Source organism: Cervus canadensis, chromosome 33 (assembly GCF_019320065.1).
Source record: "Cervus canadensis isolate Bull #8, Minnesota chromosome 33, ASM1932006v1, whole genome shotgun sequence".
Taxonomy (NCBI): Eukaryota; Metazoa; Chordata; class Mammalia; order Artiodactyla; family Cervidae; genus Cervus; species Cervus canadensis.
Genome location: NC_057418.1, coordinates 29,742,293 through 29,760,617, shown reverse-complemented (window position 1 = coordinate 29,760,617; position 18,325 = coordinate 29,742,293). Strand labels below are relative to the sequence as shown.

Sequence of the window (18,325 nt, the reverse complement as noted above, 5' to 3'; positions counted from 1 at the left end):
AAGGGGCTTCCCTTATGGCTCAGCTGGTAAAGAATCTGCCCGCAATGCGGGAGACCTGGGTTCGATCCCTGCATTGGGAAGATTCCCTGGAGAAGGGAAAGGCTACCCACTCCAGTATTCTGGCATGGAGAATTCCATGACTGTATAGTCCATGGGGTCGCAAAGAGTCGGACTGAGCGACTTTCATTTTGAGACTTCCCTGGTGGCTCAGATGATAAAGCGTCTGCCTACAATGCAGGAGACCCGGGTTCGATCCCTGGGTTGGGAAGATCCTCTGGCGAAGGAAATGGTAACTCACTCCAGTACTCTTGCCTGGAAAATCCCATGGACGGAGGAGCCTGGTAAGCTACAATCCATGGGGTTGCAAAGAGTCGGACACGACTGAGCAACTTCGCTTTACTCACTTTAACCACTAAAAGAAGTCCTGAAGAATTACTATCTTGGGACACAGTGTTTATCATCAGTGTTTATCAACCCAGTACATATGGTTAACTGAAGAGGGTCTTAGGACCTTCCCTCCTCTCTCAAGAGCCCAGGACCTGCGTAAGCACAAGTGCAGCCAGGGCTGGCTCACAGGAATTCTTTCTGTTTCCCTCTCAAGCTAAGAAAAGCCAGAAGGGCGCTGGCTTTGACAGACTGAGGAAACTTGATGTGTTTGGAGGTGACTCTGACCACGTGTCTGTGACGTGACATGCTGTGTCAGAGAGGGGTGCATAGGAGCAAGGCAATCTGGTTGAACAACCTGCCTTTGAATGAGTGACTGGAATACATTAAGCCTCACAAAGCAAGGGGGAGTTTAAGGAGATTAATATCAGGCTGCTTATAAACACAATCCTCTTGATTTAGGGGGCGAGAAAAATCCCACTGGTGTGCCCTCACTCTGTAATCGCCTCACACAGTCTCCCTAGGCACGTATGCACCTAAGCAACATGTAGAAGTTGTTTTCAAATCTCAGTCTCAGATTATTCTCCTAGATTCACACCAGACAAACATTTCTGCTTCTCATGAGTTCTGTGATGTCCTTGTGCACACTCCCCCACAACAAGCAGAAACACTCCCTGGGTTTTCCAGGAATCGATGACCAGCCCATTCTTGCTTCAAACAGTATGAGATCAAGCCATACGTGTTCTTCATCATTTTCAAGAAGTGTATTTCAAAAATACCAATTCCGTGTTTAAAATATTTTAAAATCTCACAACATCAAAAGATTAGAGTAAATATAGATTCAGCCTATCACTAATGGAAACCATAACAGCTTCTTTAGTGGAGCAGCAATACAGGTCAACTTTCTTCCTTCAAAAGGCCTTAATAAACCTCCACAGGACACTCTAATATTCCTTGTATTACAATTCACTCCACTTTTCCTCAAAGAGATAAATTAAGCTCTAAAAAAACTAACAAAACTAACTAGTTAAGAAACTGATAGGAATCTTAACTCCTAGGTTAGATGATCCTCGGCCATTACAAACTTTTGTAAACTAAAAAACTTTTTTCATTTGGCAAAATGTGCTTTTGAGTTACAAGAATTTCCATGCCTAGAAAGGCAGCTCCATGTTAAGCATTCTCTGAATATTTTCTGATTAAGTTTAAAGAATGACAGCTGTCTTTATTGATTGTTGGTCCTGGACCATATCCGAGGCTTTCCAGCCATCCTTGCCCCACCACCCCGCCCACCCACCGCCGGCCCCGCCCATCCTCATAGGCCCCGCCCACCCGCCGGCCCCGCCCATCCTCACCGGCCCGCTCATCCTCACCTGTCCTCGAAGCACACGGTGCACTTCCAGGCGCGGGTCCGCCTCAGGAACACCCGGCACTCACTGCACACGCGGTGACTGCAGCCCCGACACACGGCTCCCCGGTTCAGCAGGAGCCCCAGGGTCTGCTGGCAGCGGGCACAGGACTTCTCTTTGTACTCATGGCTCACGCTCTTCGCGCCTTTCCACCTGAGATGCTGCAGGCGCGTCTTCAGTTTCCTGCGGCCCAGAGGGTTAAGTGATGAGAAACCAGTGAGTGGAAGGACAGAAGCCAGCCAAACTCCTCCGTGGCAAGGGCCTCAACAGTATGGAGACAGAGAAGGGGCTTTGCACTCCAGCACCCCCGGGTTCTAACACAGCTGTGTGAACCAGCTGCCATCTTTCAGAGCAAAGGCTCAGAGGTTTTCTCAGCTGGGAAAGCCTTACCTCCCAGGGTAGCTGTGAGGATGAAATGGCAAAGCATAAACACTCTGCCTGGCATGGAGGAGTCAGCTGCTGATTTTGTTCTAGGTTCATCCTTTTGTGCCCAAACGGCATTATAATGGTAAAGAAAAACAGTGAAAGAAGAGGAAAAATGCAGGAAAACGGCATCAATTCTAATATTCAAGACAGGGAATGATGTGTAAGTATACAGCATACAGGCCTGCGTTGTTATAAGTGCCCCAATAAAGTTACTTAACTGATGCTATAGTTTTGCTACTATTTTTTATGGGTGGTTGGTTACTTTCAGTTCCTGTTCCTCCCAGGAAGATAGCCCTAGTGCAAACGTGTCAGTGGCTCAGTCATGTTTGACTCCGTGTGACCCCATGGACTGTAGCCCACCAGGCTCCTTTGTCCATGGGATGGATTCTCCAGGCAAGAATACTGGAGTAGGTTGCCCTGCCCTCCTCCAGGGGATCTTCCCATCCCAGTGATGGAACCCAGGCCTCCCGCATTGCAGGCGGATTCTTTACCATCTGGGTCACCAGGGAAGAGCCCTCTTAGTGAAAAGGTGTATTACATTGGACCATAAAACATACCATTAGCCAGAATACTCTTTTATGGACTGTCTCTGTCACTTTTAGAATAGAGAAGCTAATCCTGAGAAACAAGCCTCCAGCCAACTTTCGGTACCCTTGGAACAAAATATCCACGTTACTTTGTTGGCATTCAAAACCATGCTTCTAAATCACTGAAAGATCTTCCATTACCAAAGAGAACTCTATTTTGCTCACTGTATTTCTTTCTTTTTTTTTTTTTTTTAGTGGAAGAAAGTGTAAGGACACTTGGACAGCTTTGGGATTACAAAGGAGAGTAGAAAAGGAACATTGTTCCTTCCAGTTCACCCAGAAATTTCCTCTCCTTCCTCAAACACTGGGTGGTCCGAAGTTTTGTTTTGTATGTTTGTTTTTCTTGGCAGACTCTGAAAAAGAGTTCTGCCATTAAAAACACAATGAGATCAAAAGCCCATCCCATTTACTTATTTTCTAGACCTCACATTCTCCATCAACATCAATAAACAAAGCATCGTTATATTAAAGATGGATCTTGACAGCTAACAAGAGACACGCTGCTGATAACCTAGCCCTGCTCTGGTAAGTGTTAAACTAATGGCAAACAGCCCATGTTCAGAGACAGAATGAGAAGGTGTTCTCTGTTGACAAATGAGTCTGGGAGCAGGCTGGGCAGGTTCAGACTTCATGCTCCCTGTTTCCTCAGAGCTGGCTGGGAAGCAAAAGTGAGCAAAGAGAAGGCTCGGAATGGACGCCAGCAGATCTGTTTCTAAGCTGCTTTCTTCGCGTCTTCAATTACCACCAAAAATAATTTAGGAAAACCCTTAGCTGGAGGTCTTTCCCTTGAAAGGGTGTATGGGAAGTCTGAAGGCTGCCGTTGAACGATTCCTGCAAAGTAGGCAAATGGATAGGCAGACAGACAGCCAACTTATCACACAAAGGCATTGTTTTAAGTGAAAAAAAGGCATTCTTTCCCTGACCATCCCAAAGCTTAGTGACACAGTAAAGGTCACCTCCACCCACAGCCCTTGCTTCGGACTCTTGTCAGACAAGAGGCTGAATGTGGAGCAAACGGCACTAGCTAAGCAAGCAGCAAGACGCCAAGGAGAGATGGCCTCCAAGCAGAAAAGGCCAAAAAAAGCAAAGAATTCCACCATCTGCACGACCGCCTACCGTATCCGCTCTGCCTCCGTGTTTTGAACCTCCCGGTCCCGGTACAAAACCTGAAGGATCACTTCGCGTTCCGACTCCTGGAGGGAACTGAGGCTGACTTGGTGGGCCATTTCTGTCTCTTCTCAGACTCACGGTGAAGTTCTACTCCATGGCCGTGCGTCCCAGTCCCGTGGATGAGCTCAGAGCCCAGCGACAGCCCCAAGTGCTTTGAAAGCACTCCCTCTCCTATTTCATTGGCAACGGTGTTGCTCGTAGCTTTTTTCCTCTTTTTAACTGTCACTCTTCTCAGGAGAAAAAAGTTCCAAGAAGCTATCCCTCCGTTGGAATCATCGCTCCCAGAGCCTCATGCCATCTGCAGAGCCTTCTCCCCAGGTCCTGCCGCAGCCTCTGACATCCGGCTAAGTCAGAAGCATATCTTTTTTTCTGAGGTTTTGGCCAGAGATTGTTATAAATTACACAGATAATTTCTGCATAAGCAGAAGTAATCCCCAATCGGAGGGAATTTACAAACAGCAGTAAGAAGAGTATTCAGTGACACAGACATTAACCTTTCTTTCTCTTCACAGGTTTGCAGGTAGCACTGATGATAAATACCTGCAGAAAAAGACAACAAAAATAGCATCATTTTTCCAGGCTTACGTATCTCTGCAGCTTTAGTCCAGAAAAGACAAAATGTTCTACAGACAGATCTTTGCATTTTTTGCTGTGATGATAATGTAAGATTTTAAATTTTATTAAATTGGACTTCTCATGTTTCTAAAAGCCTCAAACTTCCACACTTGAATTTTTCTGATATGAATTCTGTATCCTGAGTGATTAGAGGCATGAAGGTCTATATTTAATGTGCTATTGTTTAGTTGCTAAGTCATGTCTGACTCTTGCAACCCCATTGACTACAGCCTGCCAGGCTCTTCTGTCCATGGGATTTCCCAGGGAAGACACTGGAGTGGGTTGCCATTTCCTCCTCCAATATTGAATGTACATCATCCTAATTGAAAATACTTTAGGATATCTACAACTTCATCTGTTAACTGTAATTTTTACAATTAACTTCAAAACTCAAAAAAATGTTTACTCCATTAAGGATCTATGAAGGGATATCACCACAACCTCAGTCTATCAGTTATTTGTGGTCTTTAATGGTTTTTAGCAATGGCCTTCTGCACGGGCTTTTATTTCTGGTGAATACGAGTTGGCAGGTTTTCCATTCCTACTTACTTTTTCCATCAGTGATGCTAAACACACAGCACCTTTGATCTGTTTTTCCCCCAACCAAGATGGTATTGAATTGATAAAACATGTCAATGAAAAGCAGAAAATGCAGATCTAATTAGTGTACTTTCTACAGTGCCATTTTGTTATCAAATTTCCATGAATTTCTTAGTAATAAGATGTCCCTTCAATGCTTTGGAAGCTAAACTCCCTTTGTTCAGCCTCAACAGAAATTCACATTCTATTAATTTATGATCCATAGCAAATCAGTGAAAAAGAGGTTAATAGACCCCTAAGGGATCATTCTCTTTAAGCAGAGATTCTTAATTTTTCTCTTTTAATCTCTGGTCATCTGGCGAAGCTTCTGTATTCAAACACATGAAATAAAATACATTATAACAAAGGAAATCAATTATACTGAAAATTTTAAAATTATAATAATATATGTGTCCAGGGATGTATGAAATCTAGCAGTGATCTAACAGTGACTGTAATTTCAGAGTAGCAATGATTGCAAGCAATACTGAGATATCTGCAACAAATGATGTGGAGACCATAAGTCTTGCTAACTCTACTGTGGTTTGTGACGAAATGCTAAACTTTAGTTACAAGTCAATGAAAATTAAGATATAAATTTTTTCATGTCCAAGTTCATGGACCTATAGGCTAAGGACCCCTTGGCTTAAGGATCCTCTATTTGTCACTTTCTCTTTTGTGGGTGGGGCTACACTGGTGGCTCAGAGATAAAGAATCCGCCAGCAAGGCAGGAGACTTGGGTTCGATCCCTGGGTCAGGAAGATCCCATGGAGGAGGAAATACTGGAGCAACCCACTCCAGTATTCTTGGACAGAGGAGCCTCATGGGCTACAGCCCATGCAGTTGCAAAGAGTCAGACATGACTGAGCATACAAACTATCGTAGGGTAAAGTTAAAACAGTTGGCCCAACCAAACTGCAGAGGCTACATGAGGAGGAGGAAAGCCCGGGCTGCCAGGGGATGGTCCTGGCCTCTGCTCTCCAACCAAGCATTCCTGAGTGCCTGCTCCCAAAAGCCTCCTGTATAGACGGCAGGAGAATCACGGGAACAAGGACGCGGGCTCCAGCCTCAGCAGGGTCAAAACCTCCTCCCTCCTAAGGTCCTGTTTCCAGGTGAACAGACGGAGCAGCAGAGCTTAGCTCCCCGAGGCTCTGAGTCTCTGGGGAAGAAGAGATGCTAGGAAGCAGCGTGTAATCAAGTCCTAAGTGGGAAAGTGTCACCAACTTCGTGAGCCTATTTCTTCTAAATGCATTCCTTGGTTTTTGTTGCTTCTCTCTTATTTCTAACCTATTAACCACATTACTGAATCAAGTACTGTCCTGTCTGTCTGATTCCCAAGTATGTTAAGTGCAGATTTTTGCACTTGGCTCAAAACACGCCATCTATGCACTGAGCTTTCTCTCCATGTGGCCTTTGGGCTCAGGTGTCTGGCCCTGGTCCTCGGCGCCACAGGGAGGCGGGACTGGTCAGCACTAGGCTGGAGATGAGGACTCCTGGAGTGGTCAGTGTTCACTCCTGCGGGTGGCCAGGCCTCTACCCAGTCCAGACACGCAGGGTTTGGTTATTTAAAAACACTCCTGCTCTCTACCCAAAACCCTTGCCTGTGGCCTCACAGGGGCCTCTGCAGGTTTGAGTGGGCACTCTTCCTCCCCCTAGTGGCCATCCACTGCTAGTTACAGAAAAGTCAAATTGAGTTGGTTTTCGGAAACCATCCATCAGCCATTCATTAATTAAATATTGATCAAGCATTCAGCAAGTGCCAGACACTGTTTAAGTGATTACGGTATAGGACTTAATGACTGATAAGTTACACCCTATCCCATTTCTAACAATACAATGCTCAGTATTGTATGCTCAGTCGCTTCAGTCATGTCTGATTCTTTGCAGCCCCATGGACTGTAGCTCACCAGGCTCCTCTGTCCATGGGATTCTCCAGGCAAGAATGCTGGAGTGGGTTGCCATTTCCTACTCCAGAGGATCTTTCCAACCCAGGGATCAAACCCAGGTCTCTTGTGTCTCCTGCATTGGCAAATGGATTCTTTAGTACTAGGGCCACAGAGGAAAATTAAAGTTCAGAGAAACAGTGTCAGCCAGAGTGAAAAGGAGAAGATGATTTCTACCAGGAACCTGCAGTGAAACAATCACTGTACTTAAGCACTGAGGCTGCCCTGGTGGCTCAGAACAAAACAAAACCCCAAATCAAAGTGGTGTATATAGTTCTGATAAACCAAAAGAAAACAAAGGCATTCTCAAGGTGTAAAGGTCATGAAACAAAAAGGTAATGAATGATCTGAGCAGTGATTTGGCAGAGAAGCAAAACTGTCCTTCATGTGTCATCATTATATTGATTTCAAATTAACTAAGGATAGAGCTTGTTGTTGTTATTATTGTTGTTCAGTTGCCAAGTCATGTCCGACTCTGAGACCCCAAGGTCTGTAGCACATCAGGCTTCCCCGTCCATCACCAACTCCTGGAGCTTACTCAAACTCATGTCCATTGAGTCAGTGATGCCATCCAACAATCTCATCCTCTGTCGTCCGCTTCTCCTCCTGCCTTCAGTCTTTCCCAGCATCAGGGTCTTTTCCAATGAGTCAGCTGTTTGCATCAGGTGGCCAAAGTATTGGAGCTTCAGCTTCAGCATTAGTCCTTCCAAAGAGTCTTCAGGGTTGATTTCCTTTAAGATTGACTGTTTTGATCTCCTTGCTTTCCAAGGATAGACCACCAAATTGTAATTCATTGAAAGCCTTTCAAATACACACCCAAACATGGTGCTTTCTGAGGTTCCCAGTTGATGCAGTATAAAGCTTAGAGAACTAGAGGTATGTCTGTGCAGTGTTTGTCTGAGTTTTTCTTCTTGACTTTGATAGATTTTGACTCTGGCTTCCATAAACCTTCAGTCATTCAAGCACATGGTTGATAACTACAATGAGGAAATCCTTCTATTATTGGATTGAAATGTACTTTTTTCCTTAACTTGACGGATCTGTGTCCAAACCCCCTCTATACAGAGTGACTTTTTGAATTGATGCAATCAGGACTGCATAGAGAACACCCCAGGATCATTCATGTGACAAACAGATTCAAGGGATTAGATCTGGTAGACAGAGTGCCTGAAGAACTATGGACAGAGGTTTGTAACATTGTATGGGAGGTGGTGACCAAAACCATCCCCAAGAAAAAGAAATGCAAGAAGGCAAAGTGGTTGTCTGAGGAGGCCTAACAAATAGCTGAGAAAAGAAGAGAAGCAAAAAGGCAAAGGAGAAAGGAAAAGATATATTCATCTGAATGTAGAATATCAGAGAATAACAAGAAGAGATAAGGAAGCCTTCTTAAGTGAACAATGCAAAAAAATAGAGGAAAACAATAGAATGGGAAAGGCTGGAGATCTTTTCAAGAAAATTGGAGATACCAAGAGAACATTTCATGCAAAGATGGGCACAATAAAGGAATAGAAATGGCAAGGACCTAACAGAAGCAGAAGAGATTAAGAAGAGGTGGCAAGAATACACAGAAGAATTGTACAAAAAAGTCTTAATGACCCATGATGGTGTGGTCACTCACCTAGAGCCAGACATCTGGGAGTGCACAGTCAAATGGGCCTTAGGAAGCATCACTATGAACAAAGGTAGTGGAGGTGATGAAATTCCAGCTGAGCTATTTCAAACCCTAAAAGATGATGCTATTTAAGTGCTGCACTCAATATGCCAGCAAATTTGGAAAACTTTATATCCAGAAACCTAGGAGGATGTTTTCTCTTTGATTTCCAATGTCCTCCCAGTGTTCCAACTGACTTGGTGGCTTAGACCCTCCACACGTTTGAGCCACAGGTGTTTCATCTTATTGGGATTCATTTAGGGTTTTCAGTGGGGGCAGTCCCATGCTTCCCTCTAGAAATTTGTGGGGTAGTTTTAGTTGTCATGGTGACAAAGATGTACCTTGCATTCCTGTACAAATATTGGTTATCTTACCAGATAACTAGGGAAAAGATATAATTATCTGATAATAGAATTTAACTCACAGAAACACAAAGTATATTTTGCAGGGTTTTAATATACTGGGTTTTCCAGAATGAAGCTATTGTGTAAACTGAGGGAAGACTGTACCTGATTTCATTTAGAATTGCTTACCATTTCAGAAAGTGGCATCACATAGGGCAGCATGGCTTGTATTAATAGTATTTGAATCACTAATGCTACAATACTGGTAAGGATCTGCATTTGTAGATGTGAATCTACAAATCAATGTGATTCTAGGTATGAGAACATCTGACAACTTGACTGTGTCTTTTAATGTAGTTTATATCGAGAGTCCCTTGGACTGCAGGGAGATCAAACTAGTCAATCCTAAAGGAAATCAGTCCTGAATATTCATTGGAAGGACTGACGCTGAAGCTGAAACTCCTATACTTTGGCCACCTGATGTGAACAACTGACTCATTGGAAAAGACCCTGATACTAGGAAAGATTAAAGGCAGGAGAAGGGGACAACAGAGGATGAGATGTTTGGATGGCATCACCAACACGATGGACATGAGCTTGAGCAAGCTCCAGGAGTTGGTGACGGACAGGGAAGCCTGGCATGCTGCAGTCCATGGGGTCTGCAAAGAGTCGGACACAACTGAGTGACTGAATTGAACTAATATATATGATTATATATTATATTCTTATAACTTAATGTCCCTTTATTTCTCCTTTTATCACAGTAATGACATTGGATTATTGTTGTTGGTATTGGGGATGGTAAATTATTATATTTTACATGAATTCCAATTCCATATAGTAAAAGGTGAGCTACAAAATATTTCCTGTAAAGAGTGAGTATTGGGTCTTTGGGGTTTAAGAACCACTGAAATTGAGGATCCAATGATTTCTCAGGTTACTTACAAATTAAACTGTGTGTGTCATTCTCTTGTCCATTTTTTCAACGTTTCATTGTGTTTTAGAGGATGGAATGGGGAAAATAGAGAACTGGTTGGTTGTTTTTGTTGTGTTAAGTTGTGCTGGGCTTTTAACTTGATCGTGAATTTGCTTGTGCAATTCCAGGTCTGATTTTCAGATTACAACTGAGAGCTCAGTTCTTTCTGTTTCAATAGCAATTATCTGAATTATTTCAGCTGCATCTTTTCTGTCCTCTGAACAAAATCTGGAGCTCTTCCTGCTCTTTATTCCTGTTATGCTGGCATTTAAATTTCTCTAAGTTTTGCAGCAACAGCCAAATCAGAGATTTTACTCTCTAATCCATGTTCCAAATCACTCAAGATCAAATTCACTAAAACTATTCTTAGCCTATAGTCTGTTTATCCAAGACAAGGTGCCCCCAGACTTACAACAATGATTGACTTATTTTTTTAAATTATTTGTCTATTTATTTATTTGTAGTGAACTCTTCCTAGTCAGTAGAGGTTTCTAGGGTGACAGAGTTAATTAGCAAGTCGCATGGGCCCACGGTAAATACCAAGAAAGTCAGAGAGAATTCCATCCACCTGGTGGCCTAGCAAGCTTAAGGTCCATCTTTAGGGATTCCATTTCTGGTCACCTATGCCAGCAGGAAACTAGAAGCCATGCTGGCTTATTTTTCATATTACTCAAAATATGGATAAAACAAATATACTTCTCTCTTGCAGGCTTTTGATTTGTTGGATGTTTCTGAGTCGAAATGGAGATGGTAAAAGAATTCTAGGAAATTTATGCAAATCAGTTGGCATGTTCCTTGATGGAGTGAGGGGTGAGCGTGGCATTTGTAACCCAAAGTGCTAACAGGCGACAAGTGGGTCCAAGTCTGGCTGTGCCCACCGACCTGAGGGCGATGAGTGGGCACGACAGTGACGGTGAGTCAGAGGGAGGCTGGTGACAGGAGAGGACAGGAAGATGTCCACGCCTGAGCCTGGGCGGAGAAGTGGAGTTGGTCTGAGGAAGGGCAGGACATCTCTGGAGTGAGGAGCAGTCCACTGAACACAACTGAGGCAGGAATGCGTCCTTCCTCTCCCAGGACAGGAGCCCAGGTCCCCACAGCCTATTAACAAATTCTAAACTATGAACAAGGCCTTTCTTACCCTCCTTGATCTGGCCTCCTCCGACTTCTGCATCCTCAGTTCCCATAGAACGCCCCAACACTTCCGCAGCAAACACATGCGAGACGGTTCCCTGGATGCCTCGTGTCCTCTTCTCTTTCCATACATCTGCTCCTGATCTTCCCTGTCCCTACCAGGATCTCATTTACTCGGAGGCAGTGAGGGGAACAGGGTTTGGAGATGCTGGGCAAGTTAGTAAGTCCCCTGGGATTTAATTTCCTTGGCTGCAAAGTAGAGGGAGGTGGCTCACACAGGAAAAGAGTCTGCCTGCAATGCTGGAGACCTGGGTTTGATCCCTGGGTTGGGAAGATTCCCTGGAGCAGGATATGGCAACCCACTCCAGTATTCTTGCCTGGAGAATCCCATGGCAAGAGGAGCCTGGCTGGTTACAGTCCATGGGGCTGCAAAGAGTCAGACACCACTGAGCCACTAAGACTTTCACTTTCAAAGTGGATAGAATTATAGCATCCACTTCTTAGAGTCACTGTGAGGATTAAAAGTGTTTATACATGTAAAGCACTTTTTTTTTTTTTTTGGCCATGCAGCATGTGGGATTTTAGTTCCTCGACCAGGGATTGAACCCCTGTCCCCTGCCTTGTGAGCACAGAGCCTTAACCACTTGACCACCAGGGAAGTCCCGACACGTAAAGTACTTAGATCACAGTGGCAAGCATATGATAAATAACCCACGGACACATGTTAAACTATGGTAGTAGTCACAGTATTGATAGGGACAGAGTAAAAGGACAACGTAGGTGATTAAATAGTTAATCCCACTAGGGGACTGTAAATAGGAAAACTCTGGGAGACCCCCATAAGCTAATGGTTACTCAAGAAAGCAGGTTTACTTAACCACAAAACCAGGCAGATGCATGAAGCATGTCCCCAAACAATAAAGCAACGGTGGCGTGAGACCCACATCCTGCCCAGTGAGTTCAGCAGGACACATGCTCCGCACACATAAAAAAAACAATCATTTGTGGACCCCCGCTTGACCATGTAGGGACAAGAAAAGCCCCCTGCTCAGTCTGGAGGAGGAGTTGATGGACACACAACATCTTCTCAAGAAAGACAAAGACGGTTTTCTCCCCCTCCCTACTTTTCCTTTGATTATAAAAATGTAAGCCACTAAATACTCAGGACACAGTACCCCCTTGCCCACCCCTGTAAGCCCTGTAAGTGTCCTGTTCTAACAAATCACTTCTTATCTATCACTCTGGGCTTCCCATGTGGCGCTAGTGGTAAAGAACCTGCCTGCGAATACAAGAGACATGAGATATGAGTTCGATCCCTGGGTCAGGAAGATCCCCTGGAGGAGGGCATGGCTACCCACTCCAGTATTCTTGCCTGGAGAATCCCATGGACAGAGGAGCCTGGTGGGCTACGGTCCACGGGGTCTCACAGAGTCAGACACCACTGAAGCACTTAGCACCCTGCACATCTATTACTTGGCCTCTCGCTGAATTCTTTCTGTGCTGATACATAAAGGAGTGGAGCTCTTCAGAGTCCCCTGAGACATCACCTAATGCTCTCATCATCATCATCATCATCATCAGTATTCATTGTTTATCTGCCAGGTCCAGATTCATCACTAATTCAGGAACTGTCTCTTTATGTTCAAGCACAATTAATTGCTCCTTCATTATGCCCCCTTTTCCTCTGTATATTTCTCTATCATGACTCTGACTTCTTTCTGATTCAAGTGTCCTTCTCGTGGTGACATTGGTTCTTAGTGATCCCTCATCACCCAGCAAATAGGTCTTCAATGTTTGGCTGGAATTGAGAAACCCAGTATCTATTGTGACATGCAGGTTTGCTTGCCAAAGCAGGAAGCATGAATATAAGTCGGAAGGAAGGATCATAGTCAGGTGAGCAAGCAACATGCATCTCAGAAAGCTCCAGGCTTCAGAAATCTGGAAAGCATCTGAAAATCTGAGATCATTTCAGCATTTGAGAAGCATACTAAAAAGTATTTTGTTTTAATGATCTCATGCAGAAATTCACAATCTCATAGCTTGAATAATGAAATCTCCCAGACCTGGTTTTTCTGCAATGATATTTAGTCACTCTCTCACACACCCAACGAATTCTGAAACTGTTTTTGTCGCAAACACTGGTGTCGGGTTCTGTCTTCAACCACATGGAGCTGCCTAGCCCCCAATCTCCTTTCTCGATTGCATTTTTGTGATTTTGTAATCGGGACTGCCTTTGTTCTACAGCATCTCGCCATACCAACCAGTCTAATTTTACTTAACAATTAAAAAAATAAATAAAACCTACAGTGTATCGCCACTCTGAAGGAAAAAGTCCCCCAGAGTCACTTGGGGAAGCACTGTACAGCCAACCATCCCATCTCAGCATCAGTTTGGGTGTCAGACAAACTGGGATCAAACCCCAGATCTGGAGTCATCTCAGTACAGTCTGAGAGCAATGGCTGGAATAAAGCAAGCAGGAATTGGAGTCCTCTCTGATCACTGTCCTCCCCTTCAGGAAGGCCCCAGAGCATGACTCAAGCCTCTTTTCTGGGTTTAGGTGGGGGCCCCTCCTAAACCCAGCTCAGGGCTTCAATCCGCACGTTTTCATCTCCTCTGTAGCCAGTCATGCCACGTCCCAGTGGAACTCTGCATCCAGAGGAATGCAGTTAGGTGGTGGTGATTGGCGTATTGACTCACAGCACTGATTTCTTTGGGCTTCTGTGAGCCCCTCAGATGCCATGGAGTGAGGACATCAAATTAGCAGGAGTCCCTCTCTGCAATAGAAAAGCTTGCATTCCAGCCAGGAAATGGACAGGTGAACAAATAAGCGACATGACAGGGTGAGTAGAAACACAAGGATCTGCAGAAGAGAATGCTCAGAGGTCGATGTGATTCACTCCACGTGGAGAGAGGAGAAATAGCTGGTGGGGCGGGGCGGGGGGGGGTAGTATGTGGGAAAGACATTCTGGAGGGGACCGTGTGGGACCCCCCCTTTGCCAAAGAAATGGAACATCTGACTGTGTAAGTTCTGAAACCACACTTGCTCTTTTTTCCCCTCGGTCTGACAGCCAAGATTGACTTCGGCTTTTCAGATCTGACCAGGGGAAGAAAAGTACAAGAAATGTGAAACCCAGGGGTGAGTAGAAGAAAGGGGGACAGGAAAGGAAACACTCTTTATCTGCAGGCTCTTCCATCTAATGGTCATCTCTGAGCAGCTGGTCATCGGATCAAAGGAATGGACGTGTCACCCACCCCCACGCCCGCACCCCTGCCCGTGATGGAGGGGAGAGGCTGCGATCAGGGAGGTGCCTGCACGTGAACACTGTCATCACCGGACTTGCAATTCAAGCTAGAGGTCGAGCCGCGGCTGAACCCACAGCCAAGCCCCCGCTCTCAGCCCCGCTCCAGAGCCGGCACCCCCCGCTGCTGTGTTTTACCACAGCTGTTTCCTTGAGAAGCTGCAGTTTGCTTTTTTTCTCTGAATATGGCCACAATAGTTTCTACCTAGAATGCACGGGCAAAGTTGAGCGACTCCACAGACCCTGCTGATTCACCTGAAAGTGTCTCTCTTTTTAGCTCGTGGCGTGTCCTCACAGACGCCCGCAACAGCCGCAGGGACCACTGGTCCGTCTACACTAAGGAAGCGGGTGAAGGCAGGGCGGTGCTCACAGGCTCGAAGGATTCCTTCTTGCGACGGCGAGACGCCCCACCTGGGTGTCCCTCAGGAAGCGTGGCACGGGCGTGGAGATGAGCCTTTAGAAACTCTTTCTGTCTCTGGTCTCTGAGCCAGAAGTGGATTCTCTCAGAAGCCAGTGACCCCAGGCTTCAGGCCTCAGCTGCCAGGCCCCGGACCTGACCTTGTATTAATATGTTTCCTTAAAGAAGGCTCCAGGCGTCATATAAGCTTCAGGTCCCTCAAAACTGTCCTTAATATATGACTTTGTGCATGTGTGGGCTTAAGTCTAGAAAACTTGACATCTAAACTGAGACAGGAGAAGGCTGGAAGTCTCTTCCGGAAAGGCCCCCACCACTCACAGTGGATATAGATATCTTGCCACCAAGGAAAAAAAAACAAAAACTAAGTGCTTTTTCAGAATCAAAGCTAAACACTGCAATAGAAACCCATGATATTTCAGACTTAAACTTGATCTTTTCTCGTGGAGGGATAAAGAAATGAGAACTGATATTATTATCTTGCTCTTTACATGAGGTACTACTCATAATCGTTGCTATAATTTTTGTTGTACCAACCCCTACTATTTATTTAGCACTTACTCTGGACCAGAAGGCTTGACACATTTCTTTGCACACACAGTCTCAGTCCTCATTACAGCCTTATGCCATCAAGACACCCATTTTACTGATGAGCAGAGTGAGGCTTGCAACAATTAAGTAATTTACCTAAACTCACACTCTAATCTGGGTCTGTTTAACTCCAAAGCCTTATGCTTTGTTTAGACAGAAAAGTTAAGAATTTAGAATCTTCTACTGTCTTGGCTAAATAATCTTTTTCATACCAATTCTAACTTCTTAGTAGATACTTGGGTTTCCCAGGTGGCACTAGCGGTAAAGAAGCTGCCTGCCGATGCAGGAGACGTGGGTTCAATCCCTGGGTTAGGACGATTCCCTGGAGGAGGGCATGGCAACCCACTCTAGTTATTTTTGCCTGAAGAGTCCCATGGACAAAGGAGCCTGGCCGGCTACAGTCCATGGGGTCACAAGAGTTGAACACAACTGAAGCGACTTAATTAATCTCTAACATGTATTTTCTTCTCATAATCTCTCCTTTTGTCAAGCAGTTCTATTCTGGGACTAAAGAAGCTGAATTGCAAGACATTTAAATTAGACTCCAGCTAACTTAATTTTTAAAATTTTAAAATCATATTTATGGTCCACTTCCAGACTAGAGATTATGGGGGATGAAAAAAAGTCAGAATCTGTGAAGTAAATTCAGAGCAAAACAGTAATAAACTGTATGTATAAGAATGTACAAACCAAAAAGGAAACCAAACGATGCTCATCACCACCTTTGAAAAAATTCACACCGTACAGCTTTGGGAGAGTGTTTTTCGGTGTGGATTGGTTTTTCAACTAACTCTAAAGTATTCCTCCATTCCATTTAAATCATTCTTAGCCTACGTTTACAATGTGTACTATTCAATAAAATGACAAGTCATCCTTTGTCTAATTTCTCACTGCTGTTCTTTCCTACGTTTTCAAAGTCATCAGTGTAAGAGAAGTTATATTAACTGTAACCTCTGCCCACCCCACCCTTAAAACCACCCACCAGAAGGGCTGGACTCGGATGCTCAGCCTACCTTTGCCTCAGCTTCAAGACAGGAGACCAGGGGAGCTCGCTCTGGGAAGGAAGTCAAACTTTCTTCGAGTTAGAACCACTGACGTACTTCCCTTTCCTTCCGGTGGGCTGGGCAGGCGCTGAGAGCCTCTGTGGCTACCAGCTCCACGTCACGAAGGACCCCGGAGATAAAGCCACCTGACCACGCCCAGGTGCTCTTGAAGGCCAACAGTTTACGTTTTTAGCTGGAGGAAAGACCACACAATGCTTCCGCAGTGTCTCACTCGAGCAAGGAAACTCCCAGAGAGACTGGAGGCTTCAATTAGTCAAACGTTCCCACCTTTTCGAGAGGTTTCTCATTGACCTCAAGAGTAAATGACTCATGTAATCACAGCTCAAAGAGCAGCTGTTAACTCAAGAGTTGACTTATAACAAGACTGGCCTGGACTTTTGGGGGTAAATTGCACGGAAGCATAGTGTACATATGGGGCTTCCCAGGTGGCGCTGGTGGTCAAGAACCCGCCTGCCAATGCAGGAGACACAAGAGATGTGGGTTCGATCCCTGGGTTGGGAAAATCCCCTGGAGGAGGGCATGGCAACCCACTCCAGTATTCTTGCCTGGAGAATCCCATGGACAGAGGAGCCTGGCGGGCTACAGTTCATGGGGTCACAAAGAGTCGGACACAGCTGAGCAAGTGAGCACACGCACAGCACACATATGGAATATGACACAAATCGTAAGAACAGCTGGATAAATTCTCCCAAAGTGAAGGCATCCAGATCAAGAAAAGAATTTTGAGCAGCGTCTCTGGAGCTTGCTCTGAACGACAAAATGTGTGCCTTTATGAGCAGCACCTACCTTCCTAACCAGCACTCGGAACACCGTCCCCCCCGACTTCCTTGCCCCTCAGTGACTCTGGAGTCAGGCTGCTCCATCCACCTGGTCCCAGTGTGGAGAAGACATGGGGCAGAGCCACAGCAAAGCTACGATGGTCATGTACGTGAGTGACAAATACACCTCTATTGTCATCACCCATCAAGAGTCTAGGGTCATTTGTTTCAGCAGCTAACCTAGCCTATGCTGACTGGTGCAGTGTGTCCATGTTTTTTATATACACAGAACTGATACACTATTTAATAACCATCACAGCATGAAGATCAGCCAGTCAAGGACTTCCCTGGTGGTCCTGTGGTTAAGACTTTGTGTTTCCAATGCAGGGGGCATAGGTTTGATTGCTGGGTGGGGAACTAAGATCCCATATGCTGCATGGCATAGCAAATAAATAAATAAATACTTCACTAAAGAAAAAAAAAAAGAAAGAAAATCAGCTAGTCAGAAGAAGCACCCACTGTGCCCTGAGTTATCCTTTAGTTGTTGGGTCTTAGGAATGAGGGCCGGGGGCCAGGACTGGGAGGAAGAGAGACCCAAGGGGTTCAGAGCAACAGCTACTAGCCGTTGGTACAGAGGTATTTCAGTCCCACTGTGCCTGTGTTTCCCAGATGACAGCAGACCTAAATAAAGGCATTTCTTAGCTCTTCTTGTTAGCACGCAATTTCTCAGCACAGGATTCTCACCTTAGATGTGTGTTAGGCACAAGTTTATTTTCTTCTTCATTATAACATTACAGTCCTCAGACTAGAGTGTTTTGCAACTGCCGTCTTCATCATCACACATATCATCATTATTAGTGACATGGCATGACTCCACTGTACATCGCAGTAACACACCCCTAACCTCAGGGAAAGGAAGGAAAACCTCGAACATATACAGGATAAGATTTGGATGGCAAAGGGCTGCAGAGCCCAGACAACACCAG

General features: G+C 45.0%; 1 protein-coding gene across 4 annotated transcripts in view; it reads right to left on the bottom strand.

The window, feature by feature from the left end:
* Positions 1 to 16,707, bottom strand: part of SYTL3 (synaptotagmin like 3) — a 91,336-nt gene extending 74,629 nt beyond the window's left edge. The window contains exons 1-3 of one of the 4 annotated variants that reach the window (XM_043456938.1): positions 16,531 to 16,707; positions 3,920 to 4,513; positions 1,755 to 1,973 (exon numbers count right to left, since the gene is read on the bottom strand). In XM_043456938.1, coding sequence (XP_043312873.1) covers positions 1,755 to 1,973; positions 3,920 to 4,029 — 329 coding nt within the window. In that variant the 5' untranslated portion in view covers positions 4,030 to 4,513; positions 16,531 to 16,707. Of the gene's footprint in view, positions 1 to 1,754; positions 1,974 to 3,919; positions 4,514 to 11,219; positions 11,360 to 16,530 lie in introns of those variants that run through there. The other 3 variants (XM_043456937.1, XM_043456935.1, XM_043456936.1) reach the window with 3 other exon arrangements.
* Between the last annotated feature and the right edge of the window lie 1,618 nt (positions 16,708 to 18,325).